Source organism: Moschus berezovskii, chromosome 2 (assembly GCF_049115385.1).
Source record: "Moschus berezovskii isolate FMDL1 chromosome 2, NW_MosBer_1.0, whole genome shotgun sequence".
Classification (NCBI taxonomy): Eukaryota; Metazoa; Chordata; class Mammalia; order Artiodactyla; family Moschidae; genus Moschus; species Moschus berezovskii.
In genome coordinates, this window is record NC_142461.1 from 99,934,689 (window position 1) to 99,962,182 (window position 27,494).

At 40.7% G+C, this 27,494-nt stretch overlaps 1 protein-coding gene and 1 non-coding gene across 4 annotated transcripts in view; one reads left to right on the forward strand and one right to left on the reverse strand.

Moving 5' to 3' along the window:
* Positions 1 to 841: 841 nt before the first annotated feature.
* Positions 842 to 27,494, reverse strand: part of ACVR1 (activin A receptor type 1) — a 141,366-nt gene continuing 114,713 nt past the window's right edge. For 2 of the 3 annotated variants that reach the window (XM_088829499.1, XM_055398728.2), the window contains 5 exons: positions 26,889 to 27,035; positions 18,750 to 19,025; positions 14,113 to 14,310; positions 2,810 to 2,940; positions 842 to 2,081 (listed from right to left, as the gene is read on the reverse strand). In XM_088829499.1, coding sequence (XP_088685625.1) covers positions 1,947 to 2,081; positions 2,810 to 2,940; positions 14,113 to 14,310; positions 18,750 to 19,025; positions 26,889 to 27,035 — 887 coding nt within the window. In that variant the 3' untranslated portion in view covers positions 842 to 1,946. The remainder of the gene's footprint in view (positions 2,082 to 2,809; positions 2,941 to 14,112; positions 14,311 to 18,749; positions 19,026 to 26,888; positions 27,036 to 27,494) is intronic. The other variant, XM_088829503.1, reaches the window with a different exon arrangement.
* LOC129538808 (U6 spliceosomal RNA) lies at positions 20,286 to 20,391 on the forward strand. Its single transcript, XR_008682343.1, has one exon. It is a non-coding gene; the product is annotated as a U6 spliceosomal RNA (small nuclear RNA).

Consider the following 27,494-nt stretch of genomic DNA (forward strand, 5'->3'; position numbering starts at 1 on the left):
CTTGACATTATGCTAAGTGAAATAAGCTAGTCTCACAAAAGGACAAATACTGTGTGATTCCATTCCTATGAGGTACTTAGAGTAGCCAAACTAAAGAAAGAATAGAATGATGGGTGCCAAGGATTGAAAAGAGTGAGAGATGGAGAGCTGTCAGTTGACAGAGTTTCAGTTCTGCAGGATGAAGACAGTTCTGTGGCTGGATGGTGGCAATAGCAGCATAACAATGTAAATAGACTTAATACCACTGAACTGTATACGTAAAAATGGTTATGGTAAAATTTGTTACGTGTTTTACCACAATTTTTTAAGTTAAATGTGACCTTAATATATGCCCTCCACATAAATGTATACTAATGAAGTTATTAACTTACCTCTGGTGAACATTCCAGAATTTTAATACCTCTACTCTGAGTTACTCTAAACCCTACATTTTAAACCCCATTGAACACAAGTAAAAAAAAGCCACCAACCAACTCTCCCCAAGCAGCAAAGGTAGGTAAGATCCTGAAGACTGCTTTCCCTCACACAGGCTCTTTACAGTAAACAAAATGCTTTGACATTCTTCTTTCCACTTACATTCACAAGTCTGTTTCTAAGGAGGCAGGTCAGACAGTCAGTTTCCCCAGCTTTGTAGTGGGGGTAACAGACCTAAGAAAAAAATAAAATTGCAGCCCCTCAACCCCACCAAGTTTAAATTTTCTGGTACCAAATTTAAGATGGAGGGCATCCTCCTTAGAACCTTAAAGTTCGTTAATAGACTTTAAATGCAAATTTGACTTACAAATTAGTTTTGTGCTTCTTTTTCCATAAGAAAATGCTTTATAATATGTAGATCTTTTTTTATGTTGAACAAAATTCACTTTGACTTGAAAACATTTTATTTAATTTATACAAATAACTACTAAATACAAAAAGTAGATTAAAACAAAATAGTTATTTTTTTCTGGCAGAGTTTAAATGCACATAATGGATAATTCCGAAGAAAATGCATTTTCCCCACAGCGTTCAGGACTAAAATTCTACTGAAATCTTTGCTTCTAATCAGTAATATATTCGGTGGTGTCACGTGGGTAATGGCTAAATACGTTCTGCATATGAACTGAAAAAAAGTTACAGTCTACACACATATAAATGTGAAGCACTTAAAATGTGAATTTAACAGATAATAAAAGAAAATGTCCATTTCAGAGTATAGTGTTAAAAACATTTTGATAATAAAATCATAAGACCACATAAAAATAAGCTTTAACATATGCATGCAGCAGTTTTGTAAAAACTGCTACCTGCACAAGTAATAAATAATTTGCAAAGTTGTGTATAAACAATTCCTAATGTTCAGCGTCATTGTAAACATCAGCACATGTGTAAAATGCAGCAAAGTCTGACATTACATTTTGTTTTGCCAAATTGAATTCCTATTATCCAAAGACAGACCAGTGGAGTACACAGCCAATGTTTTGGCAAGTTGGGTCTTTAAAATTAAGAGTAACAGTGCAAGTAAGGAATGCAAAGAATTCCTAGTGCAATAAAGAAGAGAAGCACAGGCAATATTGCTGATTAAAAATTCACCACCTCCTTGAGTTTCCCGTGGGGAGTGTCTAGGAGACCTGTGAAGATATGCAAAGCCACTGTCTTAATGCCCAGATCTCTTTTAGGATTTCTCTGTGTTCCTCCAGTTCCCTACCTTTGCAACATTGTCTGTCCAACCTTAAGTCTCTGCAGTGTGAACAGTTTGTGAAATGCCCAGGTCACAGTCATTGAGCGAGGTTAGGGTGGTTTTGGTGTCTTCCCCAGCACACAGCCAGGTAAGATGTCTGCCTTGTCAAAGCAGCCATTTGGGGAGGGAGACAGATGGATTCTGTTCTGATAACCAGTCAGGCCAGCAATAGGTCCCAGCTGGACAACAACAATAATGTCAGATCTTCCTTCTTGACACCATGAATATGTCAACAGTCAGTTTTCAATTTGTCTAGGGAATTATCGATTTTGGTCAAAGTCTTTTTGATACGCAGGGCTGTGAGTCTGGCAGATGGATTTTGATACCAGCATTCTTTCATCAGCTTGGCCAGGGACGTTAATGTCTGAGGAGAGAAAGAACCAACACCACAGTGAATAAGCAGTTGGGCAGATGTTATGTCAACCATTTTGCAGGGTTCTGCAGGTCTTGTGATGTTATTACCATCTTCCTTACACAATAATCAAAGCCTTGGCCACTGATAAAGAAGCCACTCTTGAGTGTCTTAATGCTACCATCTGACTTTATCAAGTCAATTACATAGGCCAGTCTGGACCCCGTGATGGTTTTATGGGTATTAAAAGCCATAGTACAAACTCAGAGTTAATACTGAAATATGCAAATAGGGTCATTTCTCAGTGTCTTTAAGATTTGCTACTTACTACTTAACAACAGTAATTAAGGACTGGCAGCATTAAACAGCCTATGTTTGGAATTTCAGATATGCAGAGACAGAAAAGAGTTTAAAAAGTATTAATTCAAGTCTCTTGGTTTACAGGTGATTGCAGCCTTAGGGCTAGTGGCATAGTAATGACACTTCCAATTCCTGGAGCTGGTCAAGGGTAGAAAACCTTGTGAATGTTGTCATTTGTTATGAAGATTTATCGATGTGGCTCTTTCAAGAATGAGACCACTTTGTGAACCTGTTCAACTAGGTCTAAAACCCTTTTACATAAAATAGGAAGAGAAAGCAACAGAACAGATGACTCTACCAGCTGAAACTGGTATGTATAGAGTTGTATACAAATGTATAGACAGTATAGTTCTGAAATGAAGCAAGCATAGTGCTCTTACCGGGTCTGAGAACCATCTGTTGGGTATGTTAGGCCTCTGCTGATCCACACAGACTACCTTCCTCATATCTTCAAAACTTGGGTCATTGGGAACCACATCATAGAATGGTGGCTTGTAATCCTCCACAATACCTTCATACATGGACAAGAATTGTGTTGGTTAGCAAAAGAATAGAGGTTTCCAGGGTGTTATTGATGGGCATCACAGGATACAATGCAGGGAAAAAAAAAAAAGTACTGTCACCTTCCTGAAACTTCACGATGATCCTAAAAGCTATAGGTAGGTCTTAAAAAATACGTGGAAAACAAAGCAAAGGAAGGAAGCCCTGCAGAGAACTTAAGGGCAACAACTGTTAGAAGAAAATGTGACTGCTACTTGAAGAGAATCTCTTTGATTAAATAGGGTCAAGATACCTAAAGAAGGTACATGAATCCAGTAACTTCAGACCATAAACTGAAATGAAATACAGTCCATGAACTAGAGCTAGAGGCAAATAATCCAAAACCATCAGCAAAATACCCCTTTCTGTTATTAGGGAAAAAGTCACTGCTGTGAAATAATCCGTCCCCTTCGGAGGATGCAAATAATGTAATATGAAATACAATTTCCTCATTCATCCAGTATGTTCTAAGTACCCTCTGTCATTCACAGCTGTCTGTTTGATGGCTCTATTATTTCCTCTTAGATCAAAGGCACAAAATAAAATGCAGAGGACAGTCGTTTGGAAAGAAGAAGCATGGCTAAAAAGAATGAACTCTTCCTCACTCCCAGGCAATTATGAAAGTGGCTAATTTCTGCTTCTGCTCCTGCATGGTTTTCAATGCCTTGGAAATCTTTTTCCCCCAGCAAAATGACATCAGTTCCTTACTTTTTGCAAAGAAAAGTAGTTCCACAAACAGAAAAATTTAAAGAAATAATTTGGAATTAGAAAATTGATTCTTTTCTTTATAGAAATAAAACCCAGGAAATCCATTAGTTTTCTTCCATCATAAAAGGCCTCAACAGTGGATTCCCTGGTTTACGGCCCTCTTCCTCCATGTAACTTCTCTTCCTAAATACCTACCAGATCGATTATTGGCACAGATGGGAAGATAATTGCTTTGCAATCTCCTTTTCATTTGTCAAAGAAATTAACAGTGAGAAGCTGTTCTAACAGATCCCATATAAATACAAACCGTTTATAGAAAAGATTAGTCATGATAAGGAACATCTGTTAAATACTATAGTTTTGTTAAACTTCATAGATTTATTTTAAAAATGGAATGCAGTCTAAATTAGATTTAAAAATTATAATTGATATTTTTAAATCTAACCCACATTGCTTGACTGTGTTTGTAACGTGTACTAACACAGTGGATTAAAACCTTTTCTGGCAAATCGTAAACAGTTCAGACTGGGCATAAATCACTGCTTTCAAAAGACGACTTAAAATACTTCATCTCAGAGGCCTTACCTACTGCTACTCTTGTCAGGTCCCTAGGAAGCATTCAAACAATATTTTAATTCTTTTCAATACACGTATTATTAGGAAACATCACATAAAATAGAGCTGAACACAGACCTGCAAGATAATTTATACCTTTATAAGGGCCACATGAATTTATAAGTAACAGTAGGACTGTGCCTACTTTATCATTCTTTAAAAATCCAGCATAATAGCCATTTGGGAGTAATTTGCCTAGCCAGCTTGGGAAGGGTTATGTGACTATGAAGTTGAATTTTTATGTAAATGAAAAAATACAGTTTGATTTTTAAAACAGAATTTGGGAATACTCAACAGTAAATTTCACTATACAAAGATGAAGTTTTCTTTTGGGTTTACAGTTCTCCATATTTTAATTTTAACTGCCATTTTTAACAAAAGGAATCAAGTTTAAAGAGGCCATTTAATTCATTATGTCTGGAACTTAGTCACACCTCTGGTCAACCATTGGACAGATGGTTGATTCTCTTCATCTAATGTTGATCACGCTTCCCCGGAATAAAATAAGTCTGGGATTAAACTCCACCATCATCTGGAACTCCCTCTGGTCAAGAAAAGCAATTATTTCAAAGTACGTTACATACCAACCATGTGTGGAACATCATACTAAACACTGAGGATGATAAAAGTATAAGGCATGCTCTCAGTTTTCAAGGAACTCTAGAGGAAGATGAGGACAAGCCCCTCTCCTTTTTTGCTTAGATAATGGAAATATTGTTTTTTTTAAAAAATTGTATTTTACCCCTTTATATATCTTGAAAGGCAAGGATAGACATTCTAAGTTTTACTTGCTTGTTTCCAAATTGGCTCAAAAACCACTTTAATCCCTTAAACTGTGTGATCCAGAGGTTGTCCTTTGCACTAAGGATATACAAATAAAGATGTAATGTTGGTGATGAAAATAATGGGAAAAGAAGATGTGAAACAAATATAAACTAGGAGTAGGGAGACGAGGTGGGGGGCTCGGAGTTTTAGAGAGTTAAGCCACACCACCTGTGTGGCTTCAGCACCAGACATTAGCCTGGTGCCATGGGAGCGTAAGAAACTTTCTGGGAGCCAGGACTTGAGGGAACAGAGAGAGGACTCAAGAAAGACTGTGGGACAAGAACACCAAGGAGAGGGGGCACTCCAGGTGGGGGGAGCACAGGAGAGGATACGGGACAAAGACAAGGGGTTTACAATGATCCTTCCATGTTGGCGAGGGGCAGGGACATTCCCTGTGGCTGATATGGGTGCCCGTGTGGTGGGGAGGGGGAGAGGTCAAGCTCAGGCTGTGAAATGACTCATGCTGTCGAGGCAGGAAGTTACTTACAACTATTCCTCTTCTGCCAGAAAACAAATGGACTTTCAGTCCTTCTACAGTAGCACCCAATAAGCAACTGCCAAATCGTGAGCCAACGAAGAGAACAGCGTGCATTCAGCAAAGGGGACTAAAAATACAAAGTACTTCAAGTGCCAAAGGAGTGGTACAGCAACAAAGGATCCAGGAGCACAGCAGAAGAGGAGTTCTTCAAGAGTGGTCAAGGAGGGACAAAGCCTGCCAGGGCCTTGCTTTTTCACGTTAGGGGGGTGAAACTTCAAGAGCCATGGAAAGAATCAGAGAAATTATCCATAACCTCTTCCCCCACAATCTTGGACATGTGTATCTGATTTTATACAATTAATTTTATTCCTGGACATATGTCTAAGTGATATTTTTCTCTGGGGCAAATATACCTTTACCAACAATATCACTGCCTGGTTCTAAGTAAAAGCCTTAATTGCCAGGCCTTAGTTCCAACACCTGTAAAGGACACATCATGATCTCAAGAATGCCCTGGACAGGGCTTCAAACCACATGAAACACCAGAGGGGTCTTTCTGAAAATCCAAGTATCCAGAAACAAGACTTTCCTTGTGATCCTCCATACCCGAACCATTTGACTTTCAGAGTTTTGGGGATTTTTTTCAATTGCAGATAAGGGTTTGTAGATTTAGCTACAACTTGACCAATCTGAAGGCGAGGCAAAGATGCATGCACGGAGCTGCTGTATAGCACAGGGACTCAGGTCGGTGTTCTGTGATGACCTAGAGAGGGGGGATGGGGAGTGGAGTGGGACAGAGGGGACATATGCATGCATATGGCTGATTCACTTCATGGTACAGCAGAAACCAACAGCGCTGTACAGCAATTACAATCCAATATCCGATAGTTAATTAAAAGAAAAAATAATACATCCATGCGATGTTAGAGTCGGGTAGATCACAGCCTTCTGAAGAAACTGAGGACCACTCAGGGAACATGTACTTGTGTAAGCACACTGCTGGTAAATGACAAACCAGAATTCATTTCCCTATTCTTATTTTAGATCTCTTCCCAGCAAGCCCAAAATGGGACAGTGCGCACATCTCATCATAGCAGTGGGCTCACTCCGTGTCACACTGTCTCTATCCACTGCCCCACAACTGGGGTGGACACCTTCAAGTGACAGGGGAGGGAAACAGAATCCCCAGCGCCTACATACATACAGAGTGCGACCACTAACAGTTAATGCCTACAGGACTTAGAGAACCCTTCAGAACTCAGAACATTACAGCTAAAACCATTTTACATTGAATCAGAGTGCCTTATGGTTGGCTCCTGAGAAATCTCTACGTTAATACAGCGTTTCCTTCAGGGATGACCTGTGAGTTTTGTTCATAGACAAAACTTTTTCATCTTAATTAAATAACTGTATATGTATTTTTAACATTCCCTTCCATTTAATGCCATGGGATACTGGCTTTCCCACTTCCAGTAGTGACATTAAATTTCCCTTTAAAAGGAAATGTTTGAAAAATTTCAGACGACTAAGAAAATAATGGTACAAGTGGCACTTGGATAGGAAGAAGGTCATAAAGGTAGTAGGTATATGAAAGAATCTTGGGAAGCACTGTTTTCAGAGACACATTTTTTCATGGTAGGAACAAGATTCAAAAACATACATCTATTGAGACTTGCCTGGTGATCCAGTGGCCAAGACTCTGTGCTCCCAATGCAAGGGGCTGGGGTTCAATCCCTGGTCAGAAACTAGATCTCGCATGCCACAGCTAAGAGGCAGCACAGCCAAATATATATATTTTTAAAAGTAAATGAAAAATGTTACTTGTCTTTAAAAAATATATATACTTGTGTTCCTTTGCTTAACACTCCTCACAGGAGGGTTTCAGACACAGTTTTCATGCCATGGCCAACATAAAAAAACGACTGACAGACAAATGGACGGCACTCTCACAGCCGAGGTGATGACAGCGAGGGATTCCAGTTCTCAGTGCCGCTTGACCCTGCCTCACTGCCAGAGATTTCAGAGTCGCACCTGTAAACCAACAGGGCGCACTTGCTGGGAAGCTCTTTTTCTCCCCAAGGGAGGTGCACCTTTCTGAAACAGGGACAGAGTTGGAAGGACAGCTCTGTTCTCTGATAAGTAAAGTACACGTGTGGCAGCGATGACTTCATCCCACCACCCCGACTCCAGTTCATGGGCCTGGGGAACCATGTACATCAAAGTCAAGACTAAATGCATCATCTGAAATCTGTTAAAAAGTCATTTCCGCTACTGGGATTCCCAGCAAAGAAACAGCGCCAAAGCAAATGGTTCAGAGACTGCTGCCCAGTCAAGCCCTACTAAAAATATTGATTAACATTACAGTTGTCAGAGGAGACGTCACAGGGCCTGAGAGAGATGTGTAGCCATGTTCTGAGTTAAGCTATGACCAGACTCCTTTCATCTCCCATACCTCAACCTAGAGGGAGATGCTCCACTAGAGTTCCAAGTATTTGCTGGCTGTGAAGGCCTTACAAGAAGAAGAATGCATCTTGCCGGGGCTGTTAGAAGGTTGACATCACAGAGGCTTGCTTTGGTGGAGGGCTGCTCTGAAAGGTGTGTCAAGGAAGAGAGACCGGTAAGCAGCAAACACCACACAGTAAAGTGCTGCTGCTGCTAAGTCGCCTCAGTCATGTCCGACTCTGGCGACCCCATAGGTGGCAGCCAACCAAGCTCCCCCGTCCCTGGGATTCTCCAGGCAAGAACACTGGACTGGGTTGACATTTCCTTCTCCAATGTGTGAAAGTGAAGTCGCTCAGTCGTGTCCGACTCTTAGCAACCCCATGGACTGCAGCCTACCAGGCTCTTCTCTCCATGGGACTTCCCAGGCAAGAGTACTGGAGTGGGTCGCCAGTGCCTTCTCTGCTGGCCTCTCGTTATTCTGTCGTGAGGTCAGTTAACTGCCCTCCTCTGGTCTAGACCTTTAACTCAAGGTCATAAAATTCCAGGAATCAAGAAAAAATCCTCCCTTCCTACTCTACCTCCATATTCCTGCCCCAAACCCACACTTAAAGCCTCAGACAAAATATACCTGAAACAAATTACTTGAATACTTAAAAATTTCTCTGTTTCTCCCCTTTGTTCAAACCTTAATAGACACTGAAGAAGTGAAATAAAATCATGAAACACACTGGATGTTAAGTTGCTGAAGAAAATCGATTTGTGGTTTCTGTACACAAGCCCATTGTGCTTAGGAACTAGACACACACACATGGTTCCTTGGCAAGCCCAAGGACTCACAGAAGAGGTTTTCCAAAGTACGTGTGCCAAACATAAGCTTATTCTAACAAGTATTTCCTAGTCCACACCCCATTAAGAGATGTAGCTTGACCAGCAGGACTTTTTCAAATGCTTTTTGACACACTGGATTCCATCATAAAATAAAGCCAGTTACAAGGCAACAAAAGTGTGTCTGCAGAACCCTCCTGTGGGCAAGGAAGAGGAGACACGTGAGGGGTATAACAGAGGCTCATGCTGCTTGGATGATGCTACAGTCAAAGATGTGCCAAAGGAGGGACAATGAAGATCATTTCAGTTTTTAAGGCCCTAAGCAGATGACCACAATATTAGAGCAACACAGCTCCGTTGTCTCTACATACAGGGTTCTAAACACTGAAAGCTGAGGCTTCAGAGAAAGGACTTCTGATCCCAAGAAGGAACGGCTGCAGGATGCTTGGTTGGGGGTGCTAGAGATATTTTGATCAGATCCAAAGCTAAATGGCACAAGTGAAGAGCTACAATGCACCCACTTTCCTATGGTGCCTACATGTCAAGGTCTGTCTTCATGTCACACTGAATCCAGGTAACCAGAAAGCAGTGTGTCTGCAGAATTATGTATTAAGAAAGGAAGAGTACCGCCAGAGAAGTAGCAAAATTCCAGAAAGAAAGGCCAAGCCCTAGCTACAAGACTAAAAGGAGAAAGGGACCCTGCTTCGGCTTGGAAGAGAGAGCAAGTTTCACGATCAGAACACAAACCAAAAAATCCTGCTTACACAGGCTCTATCAGCATCCTAGGGACAGTCTTTATTTCCTGGTCTCATTGAAACTGATATAATATATTCCATTTTAACCTGGAATCTCAAGAGTACAGTCGCTGACCACAGCACAGCATCACCTGGGGCCCTGTTAGAAAACGAAATCCTGGGTCCAGCCCCAGACCTATTAATCAGAGACTCTGGGGGTGGGTTCAGTAGTCTGTGTTTCTAGGTGATCCTACTGTACACTTTCCAGCTTAACCACTAGTGATCCAAGCAAAACCCTGCCTTAGATTCACATAGAAAATTCACCCGGAAATGGTGAGAAAATGGTTTTCCTTCTGACCAATTCCAAATTCAGTATCAAACTAAACACAAACAGTAAATTCCAAAACACACTACTGAGATAATTTCAGATGCAAAAATGGACTGAACTCTCATTTCCTGTACAGACACAGCATGAAGTTTATTATTAGTAGCAAAGAAATGTAAAGTTCCCATGAAAATATAAAATGCAACATATTTTTATACTCATGGTTCACTTGAGGATCATATTGCTCCAGGAGAACTATCTGGTCATCAGTTTTTATAATGGACTCAGGAACTCAAAGGACGTATAATTATAATGACCTTCCTAAGATAAGATATTCATATATTTAAATGAGGTACATTTAATATGCAATAATTTCAAAAATATATATCCTTTTAATGTCAGTTCTTAAAGCTAGTAAGAAAGTGAAATAGGTACATCACACCCTAGGGTGAGCGAGATATTGTAAATTAGAACAACTCTTATGGAAAGCAATTTGGCAATATGTGTCAAGCCATAAAAACATCCATATTCTTGGACCTAATAGGTCTACTTTTTTTCAGATTAAGAATAATTCCCTAAATGAAAAAGTTATATGAACAAAGACATCTACTATTGGCCCCACATGGAGGAGACAGGGTATCTAACAATATGGAACCAGTTAATGAACTAACCATTAATATGACCACCAAAAATGAAAACAGACTAACATTAAAAAACTACAAATGAAGATACAAATTATATCTAAGAATTACAGAATTACAAGTAAAAAATATATATATACACACGGCTCCATAAAGAAGAAGGCGAAAGAAACATGAATGTTGGAAGGCAAAGTCTAATCCTACTCATTTTTCTGTTTGGGGATAATAATAATACTAAATATGAATCTATCTATCTGCAAGCAGCATTGAACACTCGCAAGTTTGAGTTTGGGTAAACTAATTTCTATCTTTGCAGGTACATGTTCATGGGAGAAGGGAAACTAGAGAAAGAGGAAAATACCAAATCAGTAATCGTCAAGGGACAGTGGCTGATTTAAAATGAGGCTTCAGTCAGTCACTCAGTCATGTCCAACTCTTTGCGACCCTGTGAATTACAGCATGTCAGGCCTCCCTGTCCATCACCAACTCCCGGAGTTCACTCAAACTCATGTCCATCGAGTCGGTGATGCCATCCAGCCATCTCATTCTCTGTCTTCCCTGTCTCCTCCCACCCCCAATTCCTCCTAGCATCAGAGTCTTTTCCAGTGAGTCAACTCTTTGCATGAGGTGGCCAAAGTATTGGAAAGCTTTAGCATCAGTCCTTCCAATGAACACCCAGGATTGATCTCCTTTAGAATGGACTGGTTGGATCTCCTTGCAGTCCAAGGGACTCTCAAGAGTCTTCTCCAGCACCACAGTTCAAAAGCATCAATTCTTCGGCGATCAGCTTTCTTCACAGTCCAACTCTCACATCCATTCGTGACCACAGGAAAAAGCCTTTGACTGTGTGGATCACAATAAACTGTGGAACATTCTGAAAGAGATGGGAATCCCAGACCACCTGACCTGCCTCTTGAGAAACCTGTATGCAGGTCAGGAAGCAACAGTTAGAACTGGACATGGAACAACAGACTGGTTCCAAATAGGAAAAGGAGTACGTCAAGGTTGTATATTGTCACCCTGCTTATTTAACTTCTATGCAGAGTACATCATGAGGAACGCTGGGCTGGAAGAAGCACAAGCTGGAATCAAGATTGCCGGGAGAAATATCAATAATCTCAGATATGCAGATGACACCACCCTTATGGCAGAAAGTGAAGAGGAACTCAAAGGCCACTTGATGAAAGTGAAAGAGGAGAGTGAAAAGGTTGGCTTGAAGCTCAACATTCAGAAAACTAAGATCATGGCATCTGGTCCCATCACTTCATGGGAAATAGATGGGGAAACAGTGGAAACAGTGTCAGACTTTATTTTTTGGGGCTCCAAAATCACTGCAGATGCTGATTGCAGCCATGAAATTAAAAGACGCTTACTCCTTGGAAGGAAAGTTATGACCCACCTCGATAGCATATTAAAAAGCAGAGACGTTACTTTGCCAACCAAGGTCCGTCTAGTCAAGGCTATGGTTTTTCCCGTGGTCATGAGGTGGCTTACCACCCCCTAAAAATCAAACCACAGAACAGTAGCTCAACCAACAAAATTTTAGGAAACAGAGAACTATCTAAACCATGATGTATGTAGGAGATCAGTAAATCAGAAAACATCCAAAATAGTCTCTCTTCTACCCTTCACGATTTTCAGAAATAATGTTAGAAGGTAGACTGAGAAAGCTACTATTTGTTGATCTACATTTTAAACCAATGACTCTAATTTCCAACTGACTCCTATTAATCACAGCTGATCTTCAAATGCCATTTGGGTTTAAGCCTGTGACACAGGGAACAAATTTGCAACACGAGTTCTTACAAAGCCCAAGTCCCGAGTTTCTGCCAAGTTCGGCTTTCATCACACAGGCTGGCCTGGCACAGCTCCAGCACCCACAGCTGGATTGCTACCATCCTGGCCTTGGAACATTAACTTCCTCTTCATCTGGGGCAAGTTTCCCATCACACGGTTTATTATGACACCAATCTTTTTCTAACGTGTTTAAGATAAACTAATTAGAATTTTATTTTCAGTTCTAAGCCTCTCAAGAATTATTAGGGAGGGGCATGTGGAAATGAAGTTGCTGTACAATTTCAGGCAAAGTTCAGACAGAACTTTATAAATCAGCAAAACAATCACTCTGTTGCAAACAATTCTCAAGGCGCTTGAATGGCACAAAATGCAAGTCAGTAGCTCCCAACAATTGAGAAACAATTACCAAGAAAATGTTCATGACTCCATCCAAAAAAAAAGAATCTTTAAAAGAACTGTCAGGTTACAATGTTTGTGTGTTTATGTTTAATCTGAAACAAGGGCTTTGATACCCTTAGTGTTTGTTAAACTATGCTTGGGGCAGGGGGTGGGGGGTTAGGGGGGTGCGGGAGGGGCTGTGGAGAAGGGAACGCTACCACAAAGTCTTGTCAATTTAAATTATTACACACTAAAACTATGTTACCCCAATTCCACTTCCCTCACAGAACCTCCTATTCTCTGGCTGTGTTATTCTCAAAAATTATGGTTGCCCCAAGAATTTCAATCATTACAAGAAAGTATCAGTGGAAGGTAAGATGGAGCTTGTGTTAGCGACTCCATGCATTCTTTAATACTTGAAATCTAGGATCCCAGTGGGCCCCAGGAAGGCAGAGCATCTCCTGAAAATGAGTATAGTTTAAATATATAGCACTTTCTTCTGCTTTCTGAGAAAATTTTCCAGATGTGTCCTCTGTGAAGTAAGACTTCTAGTTGTGAAGGTGTGAAGAGGTCAATTTAGTGGATTCAAGAGAAGCTGCTCTGATACCTGCTTTGTGGGTAGATGAGACACGTTATATTTGAATGAGAATAGGTATTGCCTCCAGAATGCAGTAAACTTAAAGTTCAACAGTGCATTTTTGGTATTTTTGGCTGATAAGAAAGATGGAGCTGAAAGGTTATGGTAGGGAATATAGGTTAAGAATTATCGACAAATATGTGCTTCCCTAACGGCTAAGGCAACACCACCATTTCATGAAACTTCCTTATATGAGGACCAGGATGAGCCCCCTATTCAGAGCTTCCTGAATGTAAACTTCACTTACTCAGCAAGTACAGCCTGCGCCTTACAAAGGAGTGAATTCCTAGTGTGCAACCTGAGTCTCTTCTCAATAATGCAAACTTGAGAAGTAAATTTATCTACAACAGCAAGATTCACTCTTAGATTTACTTGAGCATTCTCCTCATGATAAACATCACTTGGGAAAAGAGCAAAGGAGAAGGGAGGATGGGAGAAAGAATCATGAGGATGGAGGAAAGATGAAAAACACGGACTGAAGGGAAGATACCAACAGTCAAGGAATATGTAGTCTCTTGCAGAAATACTTTTTCTACCACCATCTCCTTTTATGCAGTTAAAACAGACTGCCCTTACGCGCCTTCCACTGACCAGCCATAAATCAAATATAAATGCCGACAGCTTCACAAATATGATTCATGGAACAATGTGGACTTAAATATTCCCTTTGCCCTTTTTAAGGTAGCAGGATCAAGAGGATTCAGACAAGGACAGCATTATATGAGATAAGTTACCTACCATTGCTCACCATCCGCCTGGCCACCTCCCACAAGACAAGTCCAAAGGCCCAAATATCGACTCTCTTGTAAGAATCAAAACAATCCACCTGGATAGTTTCATCGAGAACTTCGGGGGCCATGTAGCGTTTGGTGCCCACACGGGGGTTGTTCCCCACATCGAGCTGATTGGTGCTCTGGGAATGCATGACTGCCAGGCCTAAAAGGAAGAAGACAACAGTGTCAACCCACTCCCTTTCTACAGAGGGTTGCTGAAGGTTTTCAACCCAACCCCAGTCAACAGCGCCCTCTTGTGGCATCCAAAGTGACTGCGACATTTCCCACCCCCCCGCCACCCCTAGTCATCCTGGAGTGCTGTTGTGATGACTTAGGTGAGAGCAGGAAATGGGGCTGATGCCAGAAACATCCTGGGTGTATTAGGTTAATATAGGAACCTCGGAGACAAAAAGTTCTGAGTAAATAATACACCAAACCAATATGAAGCTGGTGTTCAAAATCCACAAGAAAATAGACTCACTTGTTAAATGGGAGCCTCAAAAGCTCTCCGCTCCAGTACAGCTCCCACTGGTCTCCAAACAAACCTCAAACCGTTTGAAGAAGGGACTTTGAGGTAATTTATCACTACACAAAGGGGTGACTGCTCCGGGCCCTGCTCTATCCCTAAAAACGGACTGCTCATCTGAACAGTTGTTATTGTTTAGTCGCTCATTCATGTCGACTCTTTACGACACCATGGACTGTACCTCGCCAGGCTCCTCTGCCCATGGGATTCTCCAGGCAAGAATACTGGACTGGGTTGCCATTTCCTTCTCCAGGGGATCTTCCCAACCCAGGGATCGAACCCACGTCTCCTGAATTGACAGGTGGATTCTTTACTACTGAGCCACCTGGAAAGCTCCATCTGAGCAGTAACCTGGACCAAACCCACAGGCTTTTTTCTCAACAGCCACATCTACAGAGAACAATAAGCTGACTCCAGATTCAAAGCACAGCTCTCATGTTAAATGGTTTTGAAGCACTTTCTTAAGCCATGACTCATTTCAGAATTCCTCAGCCAACTAGAGACCCACATTCCTCACAGACCAAGGGACAGATACATGCATGGTTTATTTGAGAATGGAATTTTTGATGCATAGGCAGACCAACTGAAAATGATTTCTCTGACACTGAGAATAATGAAAATTGCCAGAGTGGAGTTAGCAGGCTGTGTAACTTTGTATCCCAGTGGGGATCCCTCAGGTCATCTGTGGAGGATGCTTCTCCTCCCAGTCCATGGCTCTGAATGGGTGGGATGACAACTCCATATAAAGCCAGGAGATAGCATGCATGTCACCTCAGCCTTAATAATTACCAGAGACACTGGCAACTGCATTTGACTCACTGGTTCCTCTTTCCCTTAATTTTACAATCAATCCTAAGATTCCATAGCTACTATGAACATTTCCCAAATTATATATGCCCCTCCACCATTTCCAGAACCAAATAGTCAAGATAACAGAATACAAAACAAGTACTGTTTAAATAAGCATAGAGATGCTAGCTGAGATGGTTTAAAAATATACCCATGAGTGTTTTGAAACTTCTCCCTTAAAGAGGGAACTCAATTTTCCGTGCCTTGAGCGTGGGCTGGACCATCAAAGACAACATGGCATAAAAGTGTGTGTGTTTTCAAGATTAGGACATAAAAGGCATATGTTTTCCTGTTTGCTCTCTGGGGTCATTCATAGTGTTGGAGGACACTCCAGCAGCCCAGGACCATATGATAAGGAACCGAGCATGTCATGTGACTGAGCCATCCTGGAGGTTCCTCCAACCCCAAGCAAGCCTTCAGATGCCTGCAGCCCTGACTGACGGCATGACTGTTACCCCTCTAAGATCCTGAGCCAGAACCATAGACTTGAGTTGAGCTTGACTGTTACCCCTCACTGAATTTGACTCTTGTTACCCTTCTAAGATTATGAGACCCAAGTTGTTCAGCTTGACTGTTACCCCTCTAAGATAATGAGCCAGAACCATAGATCCGAGTTGTTCTGAGACTGCTGACTGACTGTGTGAGATAATAAATTTGTGTTCTTCTAAGCTGCTAAGTTTTAGAGGTAATTTGTTTCCCAATAATCAGTAATTAACTAAAGAGACAAACCAACCAAATGAAATGTGCCTCAATTCCTATTTCAAAAAAACTGGAAAAACTTGAAAATGGATATTAAATGATATTAAAGAATAATCAGTAACTTTTAGGTGTGATAAAGTATGATTATGCAAGAGAAGTATTTCTAGGGGGTTCATTTGGAAGCATTTAGGAGTAAAGCATTGTGACATCTACAGTTTATTTTCTAATGAATTTTGCAAACATATACACTCAGCCACATATAGATAAAGGAAATTTGGCAAAACTTTAGTAACTGTTGAATCTAGGTGTTGTGGATATGAATGATCATCAAACTATTTCTTCAGTCTTCATGTTTGAATTTTTTTATAATCAAAAGTTAGAAAAATACAATACTGGTGTTTTTGTTAAAATACTGGTCGTTTTGCAATATTAATAACAACATAATTGTGACTCTTAATTTCTAGGTATAAAGTAAAAAGCTAATATAAACTGTGGTCGCATAGATCTATCTCCTGTACTACTGATCTACTTCCTTGAATACCCCTTAAAACACAAAGTTGTGTTTCAAACCATGAATCCAATTGGAGGGCTTTAGGCCAAAATAAATGTAATTAAATAATTAATCAGTTGGGTTTGCTGCAAATTTTTCCAAAGTCCCATAAACCAAAACCAATAGCTCCCTCAGTCTGCCCATCTTCCCTTGGCCTCTGGACTATAACAGTATCTACCATTTAAATGATTATTTGCAAAGCATTTATAAAATTTCTGAATCTTACACAAGAATCATGTGAGGCATAACTGACTTTCAGTAACATGAATTAATACATGAACACACTATTATAAAAGTTTCAAACAACAGATAAGTAAGTACAAGGCACAGTATCAAACACTGAAGTCCTCCTTGCTAAGTTGCCCCACTCTTGCACTGAGTATGAGCAGGTCAGCAATTAGGGCGGGTTAACAGATGAAAGGACCTGCACAAATATACTGGGTCAATAACTGGGAAACACAGATCACCTTAGCTTCATAACTCCTGGCATAGTCCTAACAGCCTTCTACACCACAACTTGCCACAACAAAAATGTTAGTGTCATGCCTTCGCATACTTGGAAAACACTAAAGTAATTTCTCAACATGAACACAAGGACTTTAAAGGGATTCAAAAGAAAGAAAATTTTCTGATATGTCAAATACTTTGTGTTTAATAACAATTTTATCATTTATGTAATTAGAGCTCATACTGCTTAAGCCTTTATTGCTGCCGCTTCAGTCGTGTCCGACTCTGTGCAACCCCATAGACGGCAGCCCACCACCAGGCTTCCCCGTCCCTGGGATTCTCCAGGCAAGAACACTGGAGTGGGTTGCCATTTCCTTCATTAGCCTACCTGTAAGACCTACAACGAAATGAAAATAAGATAAACCTTTTTTATCCAAGTAGAGTGGGCATCCCCAATAGTCCACTGAAATGAAGACCCAATATTACAATTCAGTTCTCATTAGACTATCATTCAGCCAGTATTCTAGGGGTCTAGGGTCAGTAGGTTTTATATAGAATGCCACTGTAAATGAAAATAATCTTACTTATAATGCAATTAAAGCTACATTAAGAATCACTCTACCACCTAAGAATGAGATATCTCAGCAGAGCAAATGTTACGTTGGTTTGGGGATTTTTCCCCCCCTCTTTGATTTATATAATTTTGCATCGGTTACAGAACAACTTTAGTTAGTTCAGTCACTCAGTCGTGTCTGACTCTTTGCGACCCCATGAATCACAGCACGCCAGGCCTCCCTGTCCATCACCAACTCCCGGAGTTCACTCAAACTCACGTCCATTGAGTCGGTGATGCCATCCAGCCATCTCATTCTCTGTCGTCCCCGTCTCCTCCCACCCCCAATCCCTCCCAGCATCAGACTCTTTTCCAGTGAGTCAACTCGTCGCATGTACCATTTTAAAGATAAACTCATTCCATAGGTTATTTAACTGTGCACCTACTTTCTGTAAAGGCTTGTGAAATTGGAAAGCACCAGTAGTGGTTGCCTCTCAGTGGGTTGGGGCAGGAACGAACTGAACCAGTCCAAAATGACTTTCAAGGGTAACAGGAAGGTCTGTATCTTGACAGGGATTTGGACTTTACAGCATCTGTCAAAACTCTTGAGAGTTAAGATCTGTACAATTAATGTGAAATGTAAATTTTACCTGAAAAGAAAAAACTTCCAGTGAATGATACAGTGGTGTGTATGCTAGAGCCACTGGAAGGGAGGACTCTTTTGTCTGTAGTTTACTTTGAAATGTACCAAAGACTAAGGTGTACTGATAAATAGGAGGCTGGACATGTGATAACAGTAAAATGTTCAAGGGAGAATCTAGGTGGTAAATATACACATGTCCACCATGAAGCCATTTCAATTTGCATTCTTGAAATTTTTTGTAGCAGTGTTAGGAGAGAAAAAGATGCAACCCAGCTAAACAGGAACATGACAAAAGTTAAAAAACAGTAAATTAAAGAATACTTTAAAAAATTTACCCAAATCTGCTATGCAACACTGTCCATTCTTCTTAACCAGGATGTTTTTGCTTTTTAAATCTCGGTGAGCAATGGCTGGTTTCCCTTGAGTCCCAAAGATCTCTATGTGCAAATGTGCAAGACCGCTAGCTATGGACAGCACTATTCTCAGGCAGCTCACTGTATCCAGAGTAGTAAGCTGAAGGTAGTCGTACAGCGATCCCATTTCATGATAATGTGTGATTAACCACAACTGTGTACTGGAGTGCCTTGATGTCATGTCTGAAGCAATGAAACCTGGAGAGTGCAACAACAAAAATTAACAGACAAGTGAGAACTTCACATCACAGCTTTAATACACAGAAACAGTGACCCATATAGCAGAGATCACCCATGACAAAAATAATTAAACTCACCAACTACCATGAAAGAAGGTTTACAGAGGCATCAGCAGAGAAATAGAAGGTGCTCATTAATGCATTCAAAAGGCACTGCTAATGAACAGGAAATTTTCATATTCATTTCCGTTGTAAATAATCCTTTAAAACTTTTTTTTTAACCTTTTAAAAATATTTTACATTGCATTAAGATTCAGATAGGAATACTATCTTTGTGCTTACCCACAATGATAGTGTCAACCTTTCATTGTGCTGGCATGCCAAACACAGATCATTCATCGTCCATCCATAGAGAACACAAAACCTAGAACCTAGACAACCTGTGTTCCAGTCTTGATCTGCCTGTGATCTGCTGTGTAATACTGGACAACTCTTTGGGTTCTTTGGATTGTCTCTGCTGTAAAATCAAGGGGTGAGTTTATATTAAATAGCTGACTGATTCATTAAATTTAAAAAGGAATCTATCAAATATAACAAGCATCCTCTTCGTCAGTCACACAGGACAATCAAGATGATGGTATTTTTAGGCTAGAAAACACAGATTTGAAAAGGAAAAATTACAGTATAATGTGAAAACAGCCTTACTGTATACTAATATGTGCAAAGGACAACAGGAGTCCAGGGCAGGGAATCATAATAACTCAGACTAGATGTTACAGTAGGCTTCCATCAAGAAGTACTACTGAAGTGGTCTTGAAAAGAAGTGAGATACTCATCGTGTGATAAACCATAATAGAAAAGAACATGAAAATTTATATATATATGTATAACTGAGTCACTGTGCTGTAAAGCAGAAATTAATATGACACTGTATGTCAACTATACTTCAATACATTTTTTAAAAAGTGAGATATTGAAAGATGTAATACAGAGGAAGGAAGAAACTTTCCCAGACATTCTGAGGGGACTTTTCAGCACACTGAAGGAACCTGAAGTCAGAGGCACTTCTTAACCTGTGAAATAGCATACCTGTCTTTTCTGCTACAGAGATGCTTTCCTGGCATTACGCATCTATGCCTTATGAACACACTTGATGGAGAGTAAAATTTAGAACTTAGAGGGATGTTTTTTTTTAAAGACAGATAAGACTTGAAGAATTAAATGACTTGTCAAACTATGAAAGAAAAGGAAACCACATTAAAATGCTTTCCTCTATATAGTGCTCGCTTCGGCAGCACATACACTAAAACTGGAACGATACAGAGCAGAAAGCACGGCCCCTGCGCAAGGATGACACACAGATTCGTGAAGCGCTCCATATTTTTAAGCTTCTGCACAGCAAAGGAAACTCTAAGCAAGGTGAAAAGACAGCCTTCAGAATGGGAGAAAATAACAGCAAATGAAGCAACTGATAAAGGATTAATCTCCAAAATATACAAGCAGCTCCTGCAGCTCAATTCCAGAAAAATAAATGACCCAATCAAAAAATGGGCCAAAGAACTAAACAGACATTTCTCCAAAGAAGACATACAGATGGCTAACAAACACATGAAAAAATGCTCAACATCCATCATAATCAGAGAAATGCAAATCAAAACCACAATGAGATACCATTTCACACCAGTCAGAATGGCTGCTATCCGAAAGTCTACATGCAATAAATGCTGGAGAGGGTATGGAGAGAAGGGAACCCTCTTACACTGTTGGTGGGAATGCAAACTAGTACAGCCACTATGGAGAACAGTGTGGAGATTCCTAAAAAAACTGGAAATAGAGCTGCCATATGATCCAGCAATTGCACTCCTGGGCATACACACCGAGGAAACCAGAACTGAAAGAGACACGTGTACTCCAATGTTCATTGCAGCACTGTTTATAATAGCCAGGACATGGAAGCAACCTAGATCTCCATCTGCAGACGAATGGATAAGAAAGCTTTGGTACATATACACAATGGAGTATTACTCAGCCATTAAAAAGAATGCATTGAACCAGTTCTAATGAGGTGGATGAAACTAGAGCCTATTATACAGAGTGAAGTAAGCCAGAAAGAAAAACACCAATACAATATACTAACGCATATATATGGAATTTAGAAAGATGCAAATGATAACCCTGTATACGAGACAGCAAAAGAGACACAGATGTAGAGAACAGTCTTTGGGACTCTGTGGGAGAGGGTGAGGGTGGGATGGTTTGGGAGAATGGCATTGAAACATGTATATTATCATATGTGAAACGAATCGCCAGTTCAGGGTCGATGCATGTTACAGGATGCTCGGGGCTGGTGTGCGGGGATGACCCAGAGGGAGGATAAGGGGAGGAGGGAGGTGGGAGGGGGGTTTGGGAGGGGGAACTCATGTACACCCGGGGCGGATTCATGTCAATGTATGGCAAAACCAACCAATATAATATTGTAAAATAACTAGCCTCCAATTAAAAAAAAATCCTAAAAAAAATAAAATGCTTTCCTCTATATAAAGTATCTTATATAAAATGTGTAACACTTTCACAAATTTTGATTTTTATAACATTTTCACAAATTGGGATTTTTCTCAATAGACCAGTAGGATAAATATCATTGTACTCATTTTACAAATAATTGAGTTGCTGCTGGGAGGTGCTAAGGATCACATAGCTATTAAGTTGCTACTAACTCCAAGTTCGATGCTAGCTGCCCTGATGCACCATACCTTGCATAAGAACGTGCTGGGAACAAAGAAAAGTACCTAATTTGATCATCATCAGCAGAAGCCATTACTAATTAGTGAGAACTAGCAGTATGCCAGACACGGGTTTAAACAGCCATGTATCCTCCGACAACCACATGAACGGGATGGATCACATCACGAACATTAAAGTTATCGACACTAAGGTCGGTAATGTCACTGCCACTAAGGCCAGTAATGTTAAGGTCACTGACATCAGCATCAGTAAGCCGGCCAGCAGTCTGGCTCCAGAACCCATACTCTTCCCTGCCAGTTCATCCTGCCTTCAGACAAGCCGGCTTCTACCCAGAGAAAGACAGTGCTGACATCTGCACCCACGAGACGTCTGTAAAGTGGACTAACGCTTCTGCACCCTGAATCTTCATCTCTTTCTCCAGCTTGCTCTAAGGTGGTCCCCACAGCCAGCCTTAGTCTCTCACTCCTCTCCAGCCTGTCTTTGTGTCCCCACAGCTGATGCTCTAACCCTTAGCTGACCATAACATAAATCAAAGTGTGCACTTAGATGTTAGTTATTCTTGCGAGAGAGAAGATCTCTGCTACAACAAGGTCCTATTGTACAGCTGTGCTGGTGTTTAGTTGCTCAGTCGTGTCTGAGTCTTTGTGACCGCGTGGACTGTAGCCTGCCAGGCTCCTTGGTCCATGGGATTCGCCAGGCAAGAATACTGGACTGGGTTGCTATTTCCTCCTCCAGGGGCACTTCCTGACTCAGGGATCTAACCCACGTCTACTACTGTGTCTCTTGCATTGCTGGCAGATTCTTTACCCACTGAGTCATCAGGGAATACCCTATTGTATAGCACAGGGAACTATATTCAATATCCTGAGATTAAACCATAACAGAAAAGAACACATGAAAGAATGTGTGTATATATATATATATACACACACATAAAACTGGATCACTTTGGTGTATAGCAGAAATTACTGCAACATTGTAAATCAACTGTACTTCAATTTTTAAACATTTCTGCTTAATCATTTTATACTACGATATCCATCTTTAATGACGTCCTCAAAAATGAGTATCCCAAACTATAGAAGCACCACTGAAAAGAAATTAAATCACTGCGATAAATTTGTGTAGCCTTTATTGATTCCTCTGGCCAAAGGAGAGCAGCATCTGATAGATTGAGTGATTAATTAAATAAATAAGTAGATAAGATTCATTCTCTCACCTTCTCTAAGACCCCAAGTTCTTAGGGATTTTCCGCCCTTAATTATGCTTTAGACCTTCAAGAAAAATGACTTTCAACCAAGTAGGATTTTTAAAAGCCGTTTACCACTCAAGTGTGAATTTGTAACTACATTTGCTTCAACATGCTAGAGCATTTTTATGTGAAGTTTGCAGTTTGAGTCAAAGTCCTCTACTGTTTGTGGAGACTGAACAGATGCCCAAAAGTTGGAAGTCTGGCCCAACCATTGGATGTGTTCATAACAGAAAGTGATTAGGGCAAAAGCCTCTTTCAGAACATCCAAAGTCATCTTCTCCGGCTCCTCAAGAACTAAAATAAAACCCAAATCTTAAGTGAGGTAAGCAGTACCCTTGTAAGCCTCTTGAGTGGCAGCTCCTGTGGGCGCCAGGCAGCTCTGGCCGTGGAGGAGTGAGGTCAGCATGCCATGGAGCACAGGGTTTGGGAGTGCTGGGCTCCAGAGCAGCACTGCCAGGCATTCGTGTGGCTCCCCGTCCTGAGCTGGGCGATCCCACCTCTGTCACATAAAACCACCACCTTGGGGGCCGGGAGAGAGCTCAGCAGGGAGGGGACAGATGCATACTTACGGCTGATTGACACTGTTGTACAGCAGAAACCAATACAACATCGCAAAGTGATTATTCTCCAATTAAAAATTTAAAAGAACATTTTTCTAAGATTATATAAAATATAAAGAAAATCACCACCTTGGTTTCCTCATTTCTAAGATATGAATAGCACTGTCCTATACTTCAAAGGGTTACTGTGAGAATAAAAGAATTAATACAGGTAAAATGCTTTTGTCAGATTCCTACCACACAGTAAGTGTTCAAGTGTAGTTGGTTACTCATAGTTCAAAATGGCTCGGGTTCAATTACAACCCCAAAATGTGTAATTTAGTATCTTTTAGGTAGTTTCCTTCCAATTGGTCTCAAAAAATTCTGACATTAAATGGTGAATCAGTACCTTTTAAGAGTATGAGACACTTCTACAGATGGATAGTGTAATGGCTGCACAGTATGAATGTACTTAAATCTCACTTACATGATTGAAATGGTCAACTTGATACTGTACTGTAATTTTTTTAGTGCTATAATCTCTTTTAAAAATTTATTTTATTGAAGGATAGTTGATGTACAGTGTCGTGTTAATTTCTGCTGTACAGCACAGTGATTCAGTTATACATAGATATACGTTCCTTTTCATATTCTTCTCCATTACTGTTTATCACAGGATATTGAATACAGTTGCCTATGCTATAGAGTAGGACCTTGTTGTTTACCCATTCTATATATAAGTTTGCATCTGCTAGTCCCAAACTCCCAATACTTCCCTCCACCATCCTCCACCCCCCGCAGCCACAAGTCTGTTCTCTACATCTGTGAAGTCTGTGTTTTATAGATAAGCTCATGTCATATTTTAGATTTCACAAGTAAGTGATATCATGTGTACCATAATTTTTAGAAAAAAAAGTGTAAGATGACAGGAATTCCCTGGTGATCCAGTGGTTCATTAGGACACAGTGTTTTCACTTCCAGACAGGGTTTAATCCTGGGTCGGTGAACATCCCAAAAGCTTTTTTTTTTTTTTTTTCACAAAAAAAAGTGTTTGGACTGAAATTCTCACAGTAACTCAGTCTCCCTGGTTTTAGTGATGAGGAAAAGGATGCTCAGAAACATACAACTCTGGCCCAGAGTCACACTGTGGGCCTCTAATTATGTGAGAGCAGAAACCAGCTTCCCAAGCTCGCAGACACTGTTCCAAACACCATAACACAGCCTCCCATCATTCACTCACCTGCTGACTTCTACACCAAAGCAGAAGAAAGAGTTGATTGTTTTAGATAAACAGTGAGGGCCCAGAACCGTGTGTGTATGTGTGTGTATAATTATGTATTTCTTGGGGGCTAGAGTTGGCAATACTCAGGGGTGGGGGAAATCATGATCTCATATTCAAAACAATATGCTCTTTTGACAGAAAAGAAAATGATCACAGAAAACCTCCAAGCCTCTACATCTAAAAGATGCTGAAGAAGAAGTTAAAGTGAAAAAGGTGGTACATTTTCCATGCACCTTCTCAACTAAAGCGACTGACTACACAGTAAAATTAATCCACATAGCTGTAATTATGATGAGGGTACAAGATCTCATGAATTCAGAATCTCTGAGGATCATTAGGTAACAAGAAGTGGACAATGTTTTGCCTTCTGTGATCACACTGAGGGAACCTAACTTCTCTCCCATGAATTGTATTGCAAAGGTGACTTTCAATTTCCAGTGATTAAATCCAATTTAATCAATATTTACTGAGCACCTACCATGTGCAGGGAACTGTCCCCAGGACTGGGTGTGAAAACAAAAACCTTATCAGTTACAACCAGGAAAACAGGAGTATCTACCTTTCTACAGTCATGGTGAAGATAATGAGGAAATGGACATGACACGCAGCAGCGCTTACTACATGGTAACTAATCATTACTGATCCACGAACTACAATATAAGGCAGTGTGTGATAAGAGTTATATAGTGGGGGTACAAAGTACAGGAGGGCAGAAGAGTACAGGTAGATCCCTTGGGAGAGTCTGGAAGGGAACTGAGAAGTTTTGATGCAAGAAGGGGTGGCTGGAATGGGGGTGGGGATAGTGGGTGAGCAGGAGCCACGTGACAAAGGCATGGACAATACCGAGGAATAACAAATATCGGAAGTGGCTGCGTGTGGGCATCTGTATAGAGGAAGCAGCAGAGACTCCTCGAGACCTCAAAATAGAGCACCTGGAATGCCGGGCTCAGATGTCACAAATGTTGCAAGCAGTATGAGAATCAAAGACATTTTGAGCAGAAGCATCTCAGCTCCCCAGTGGAAGATAACTTAGTATCACAAGATGGACTGGAAAGGCAAGACCAACAGCAGTGACACAAGTGAGGAGAACTAGGTGAGGCCTGGGGCCCAGCAGGGAGGGGAAGGGGAGAAAAGGACACCAGAAACTGAGACAGTTCTGAGATGGAACACGCCATCAAACTGTTAGAGTCAAGCGCTGAACAACTTTCATACCATGATTTGCAGACAACTTGACTCAGGCTTCATTAATACACTGGCAAATCCTACACTGGCAGTACTGGAATAGAAATGAATTCTGGCAATGGCCTTCCTATAAGCCACACCCAATCCAATAGCCATGAAGTAGCCAACACTATCCTATAATAAAGAGTCAAATTCTATAGATACTTTACATCCACTATTAAAGAAGCATTCCAGGCAGCATTCCTCGCACAGGTATTAGTATAAACACATTTAGAGAAACTTTTCAAAAAGAAGTCGACGGACTAAAGAAATATTCTCACCCTTTATACTTCCATAGCAGTATTTCAATCAGCTCTTCACATATTTCACAAATGTTTCCAAGCTTTAGTTTCCAAATTAAAATGTATGCTAAATCCCTCTCTAAATCTGGGCTTTAAAAAGCAATGCCTTGTTTGAAGGAATGTGCATTTAATTATGATGTCCCTGGGAGCTATGAATCTCTAGGAAATCGTCCAAAGATCTTTCTTAGCTTGATTCAAGTAATAAATATTCAAAAAGGGTGGGGTAAGCAGAACTACGGAGGAAGCCTTGAAGTGAACAATATGGGGCAAATTTTTGTTATTTAAATAACAACCTGCAGAGGAAGACTTAGCAATAACAATTTCCTTTTCATCATCCAGAGAATCTTCAAACTTAGCTTCTCTGCAGATTTAAACAAGAGATTGGTGTGAAAAGAAAATTCAACAGTGTATATAAATGCTGACGGTCCCTATGTCACCATTCAGGAGAGACTTGCACATTCACACACACCCAATCAGAGAGGGCAAAGGCAGGCAGTTATTTCTTTCTAGACAAAAATTGATGAGGGGATTGTGTACTTACCTAAGATATTTTCATGCCTCAGCATCACAGTGTTGTACAGTTCTGTTTCCCTAAACCACGACTTCTCATCCCGGGAGGAAAAGATCTTCACAGCGACGTTCTCCCCTTGCCAACTGCCCCTCCACACCTCACCATACCTGCCCTTCCCTGTAGAAAACAGCACAGAGGTGACACTGGGCAGGAGGACAGGACAGGTCACCAATTAACACTGTGCCCGCAACTCTCAACCCCTCCCTTGGAAAAATGCCACTAGGGAATATATTGGGTTGGCCAGAAAGTTCATTTGGGTTTTTCTATAAGATGTTATGACCAACCTGATAAATACCACTACCTCTTGCTTGTAAAGACATCCAAAAGCAAGGTGGAAACTGCCCCTCCCAGCCTATTGTGATATCACGTTTAACCACTCTCAGAACCTGCATTCGTACAATGAGCTGCTAGCTACAGAGTTTACATTTACATCCCTCTCTTAAAAGGTGTGAAACGCTTATGGTTTGTAAAAGGACATGAAAGTTAGTAAGACTCAGAAAATGGTATAGATTATAGACTCCGGGAGTTGGTGATGGACAGGGAGGCCTGGCATGCTGTGATTCATGGGGTCGCGGA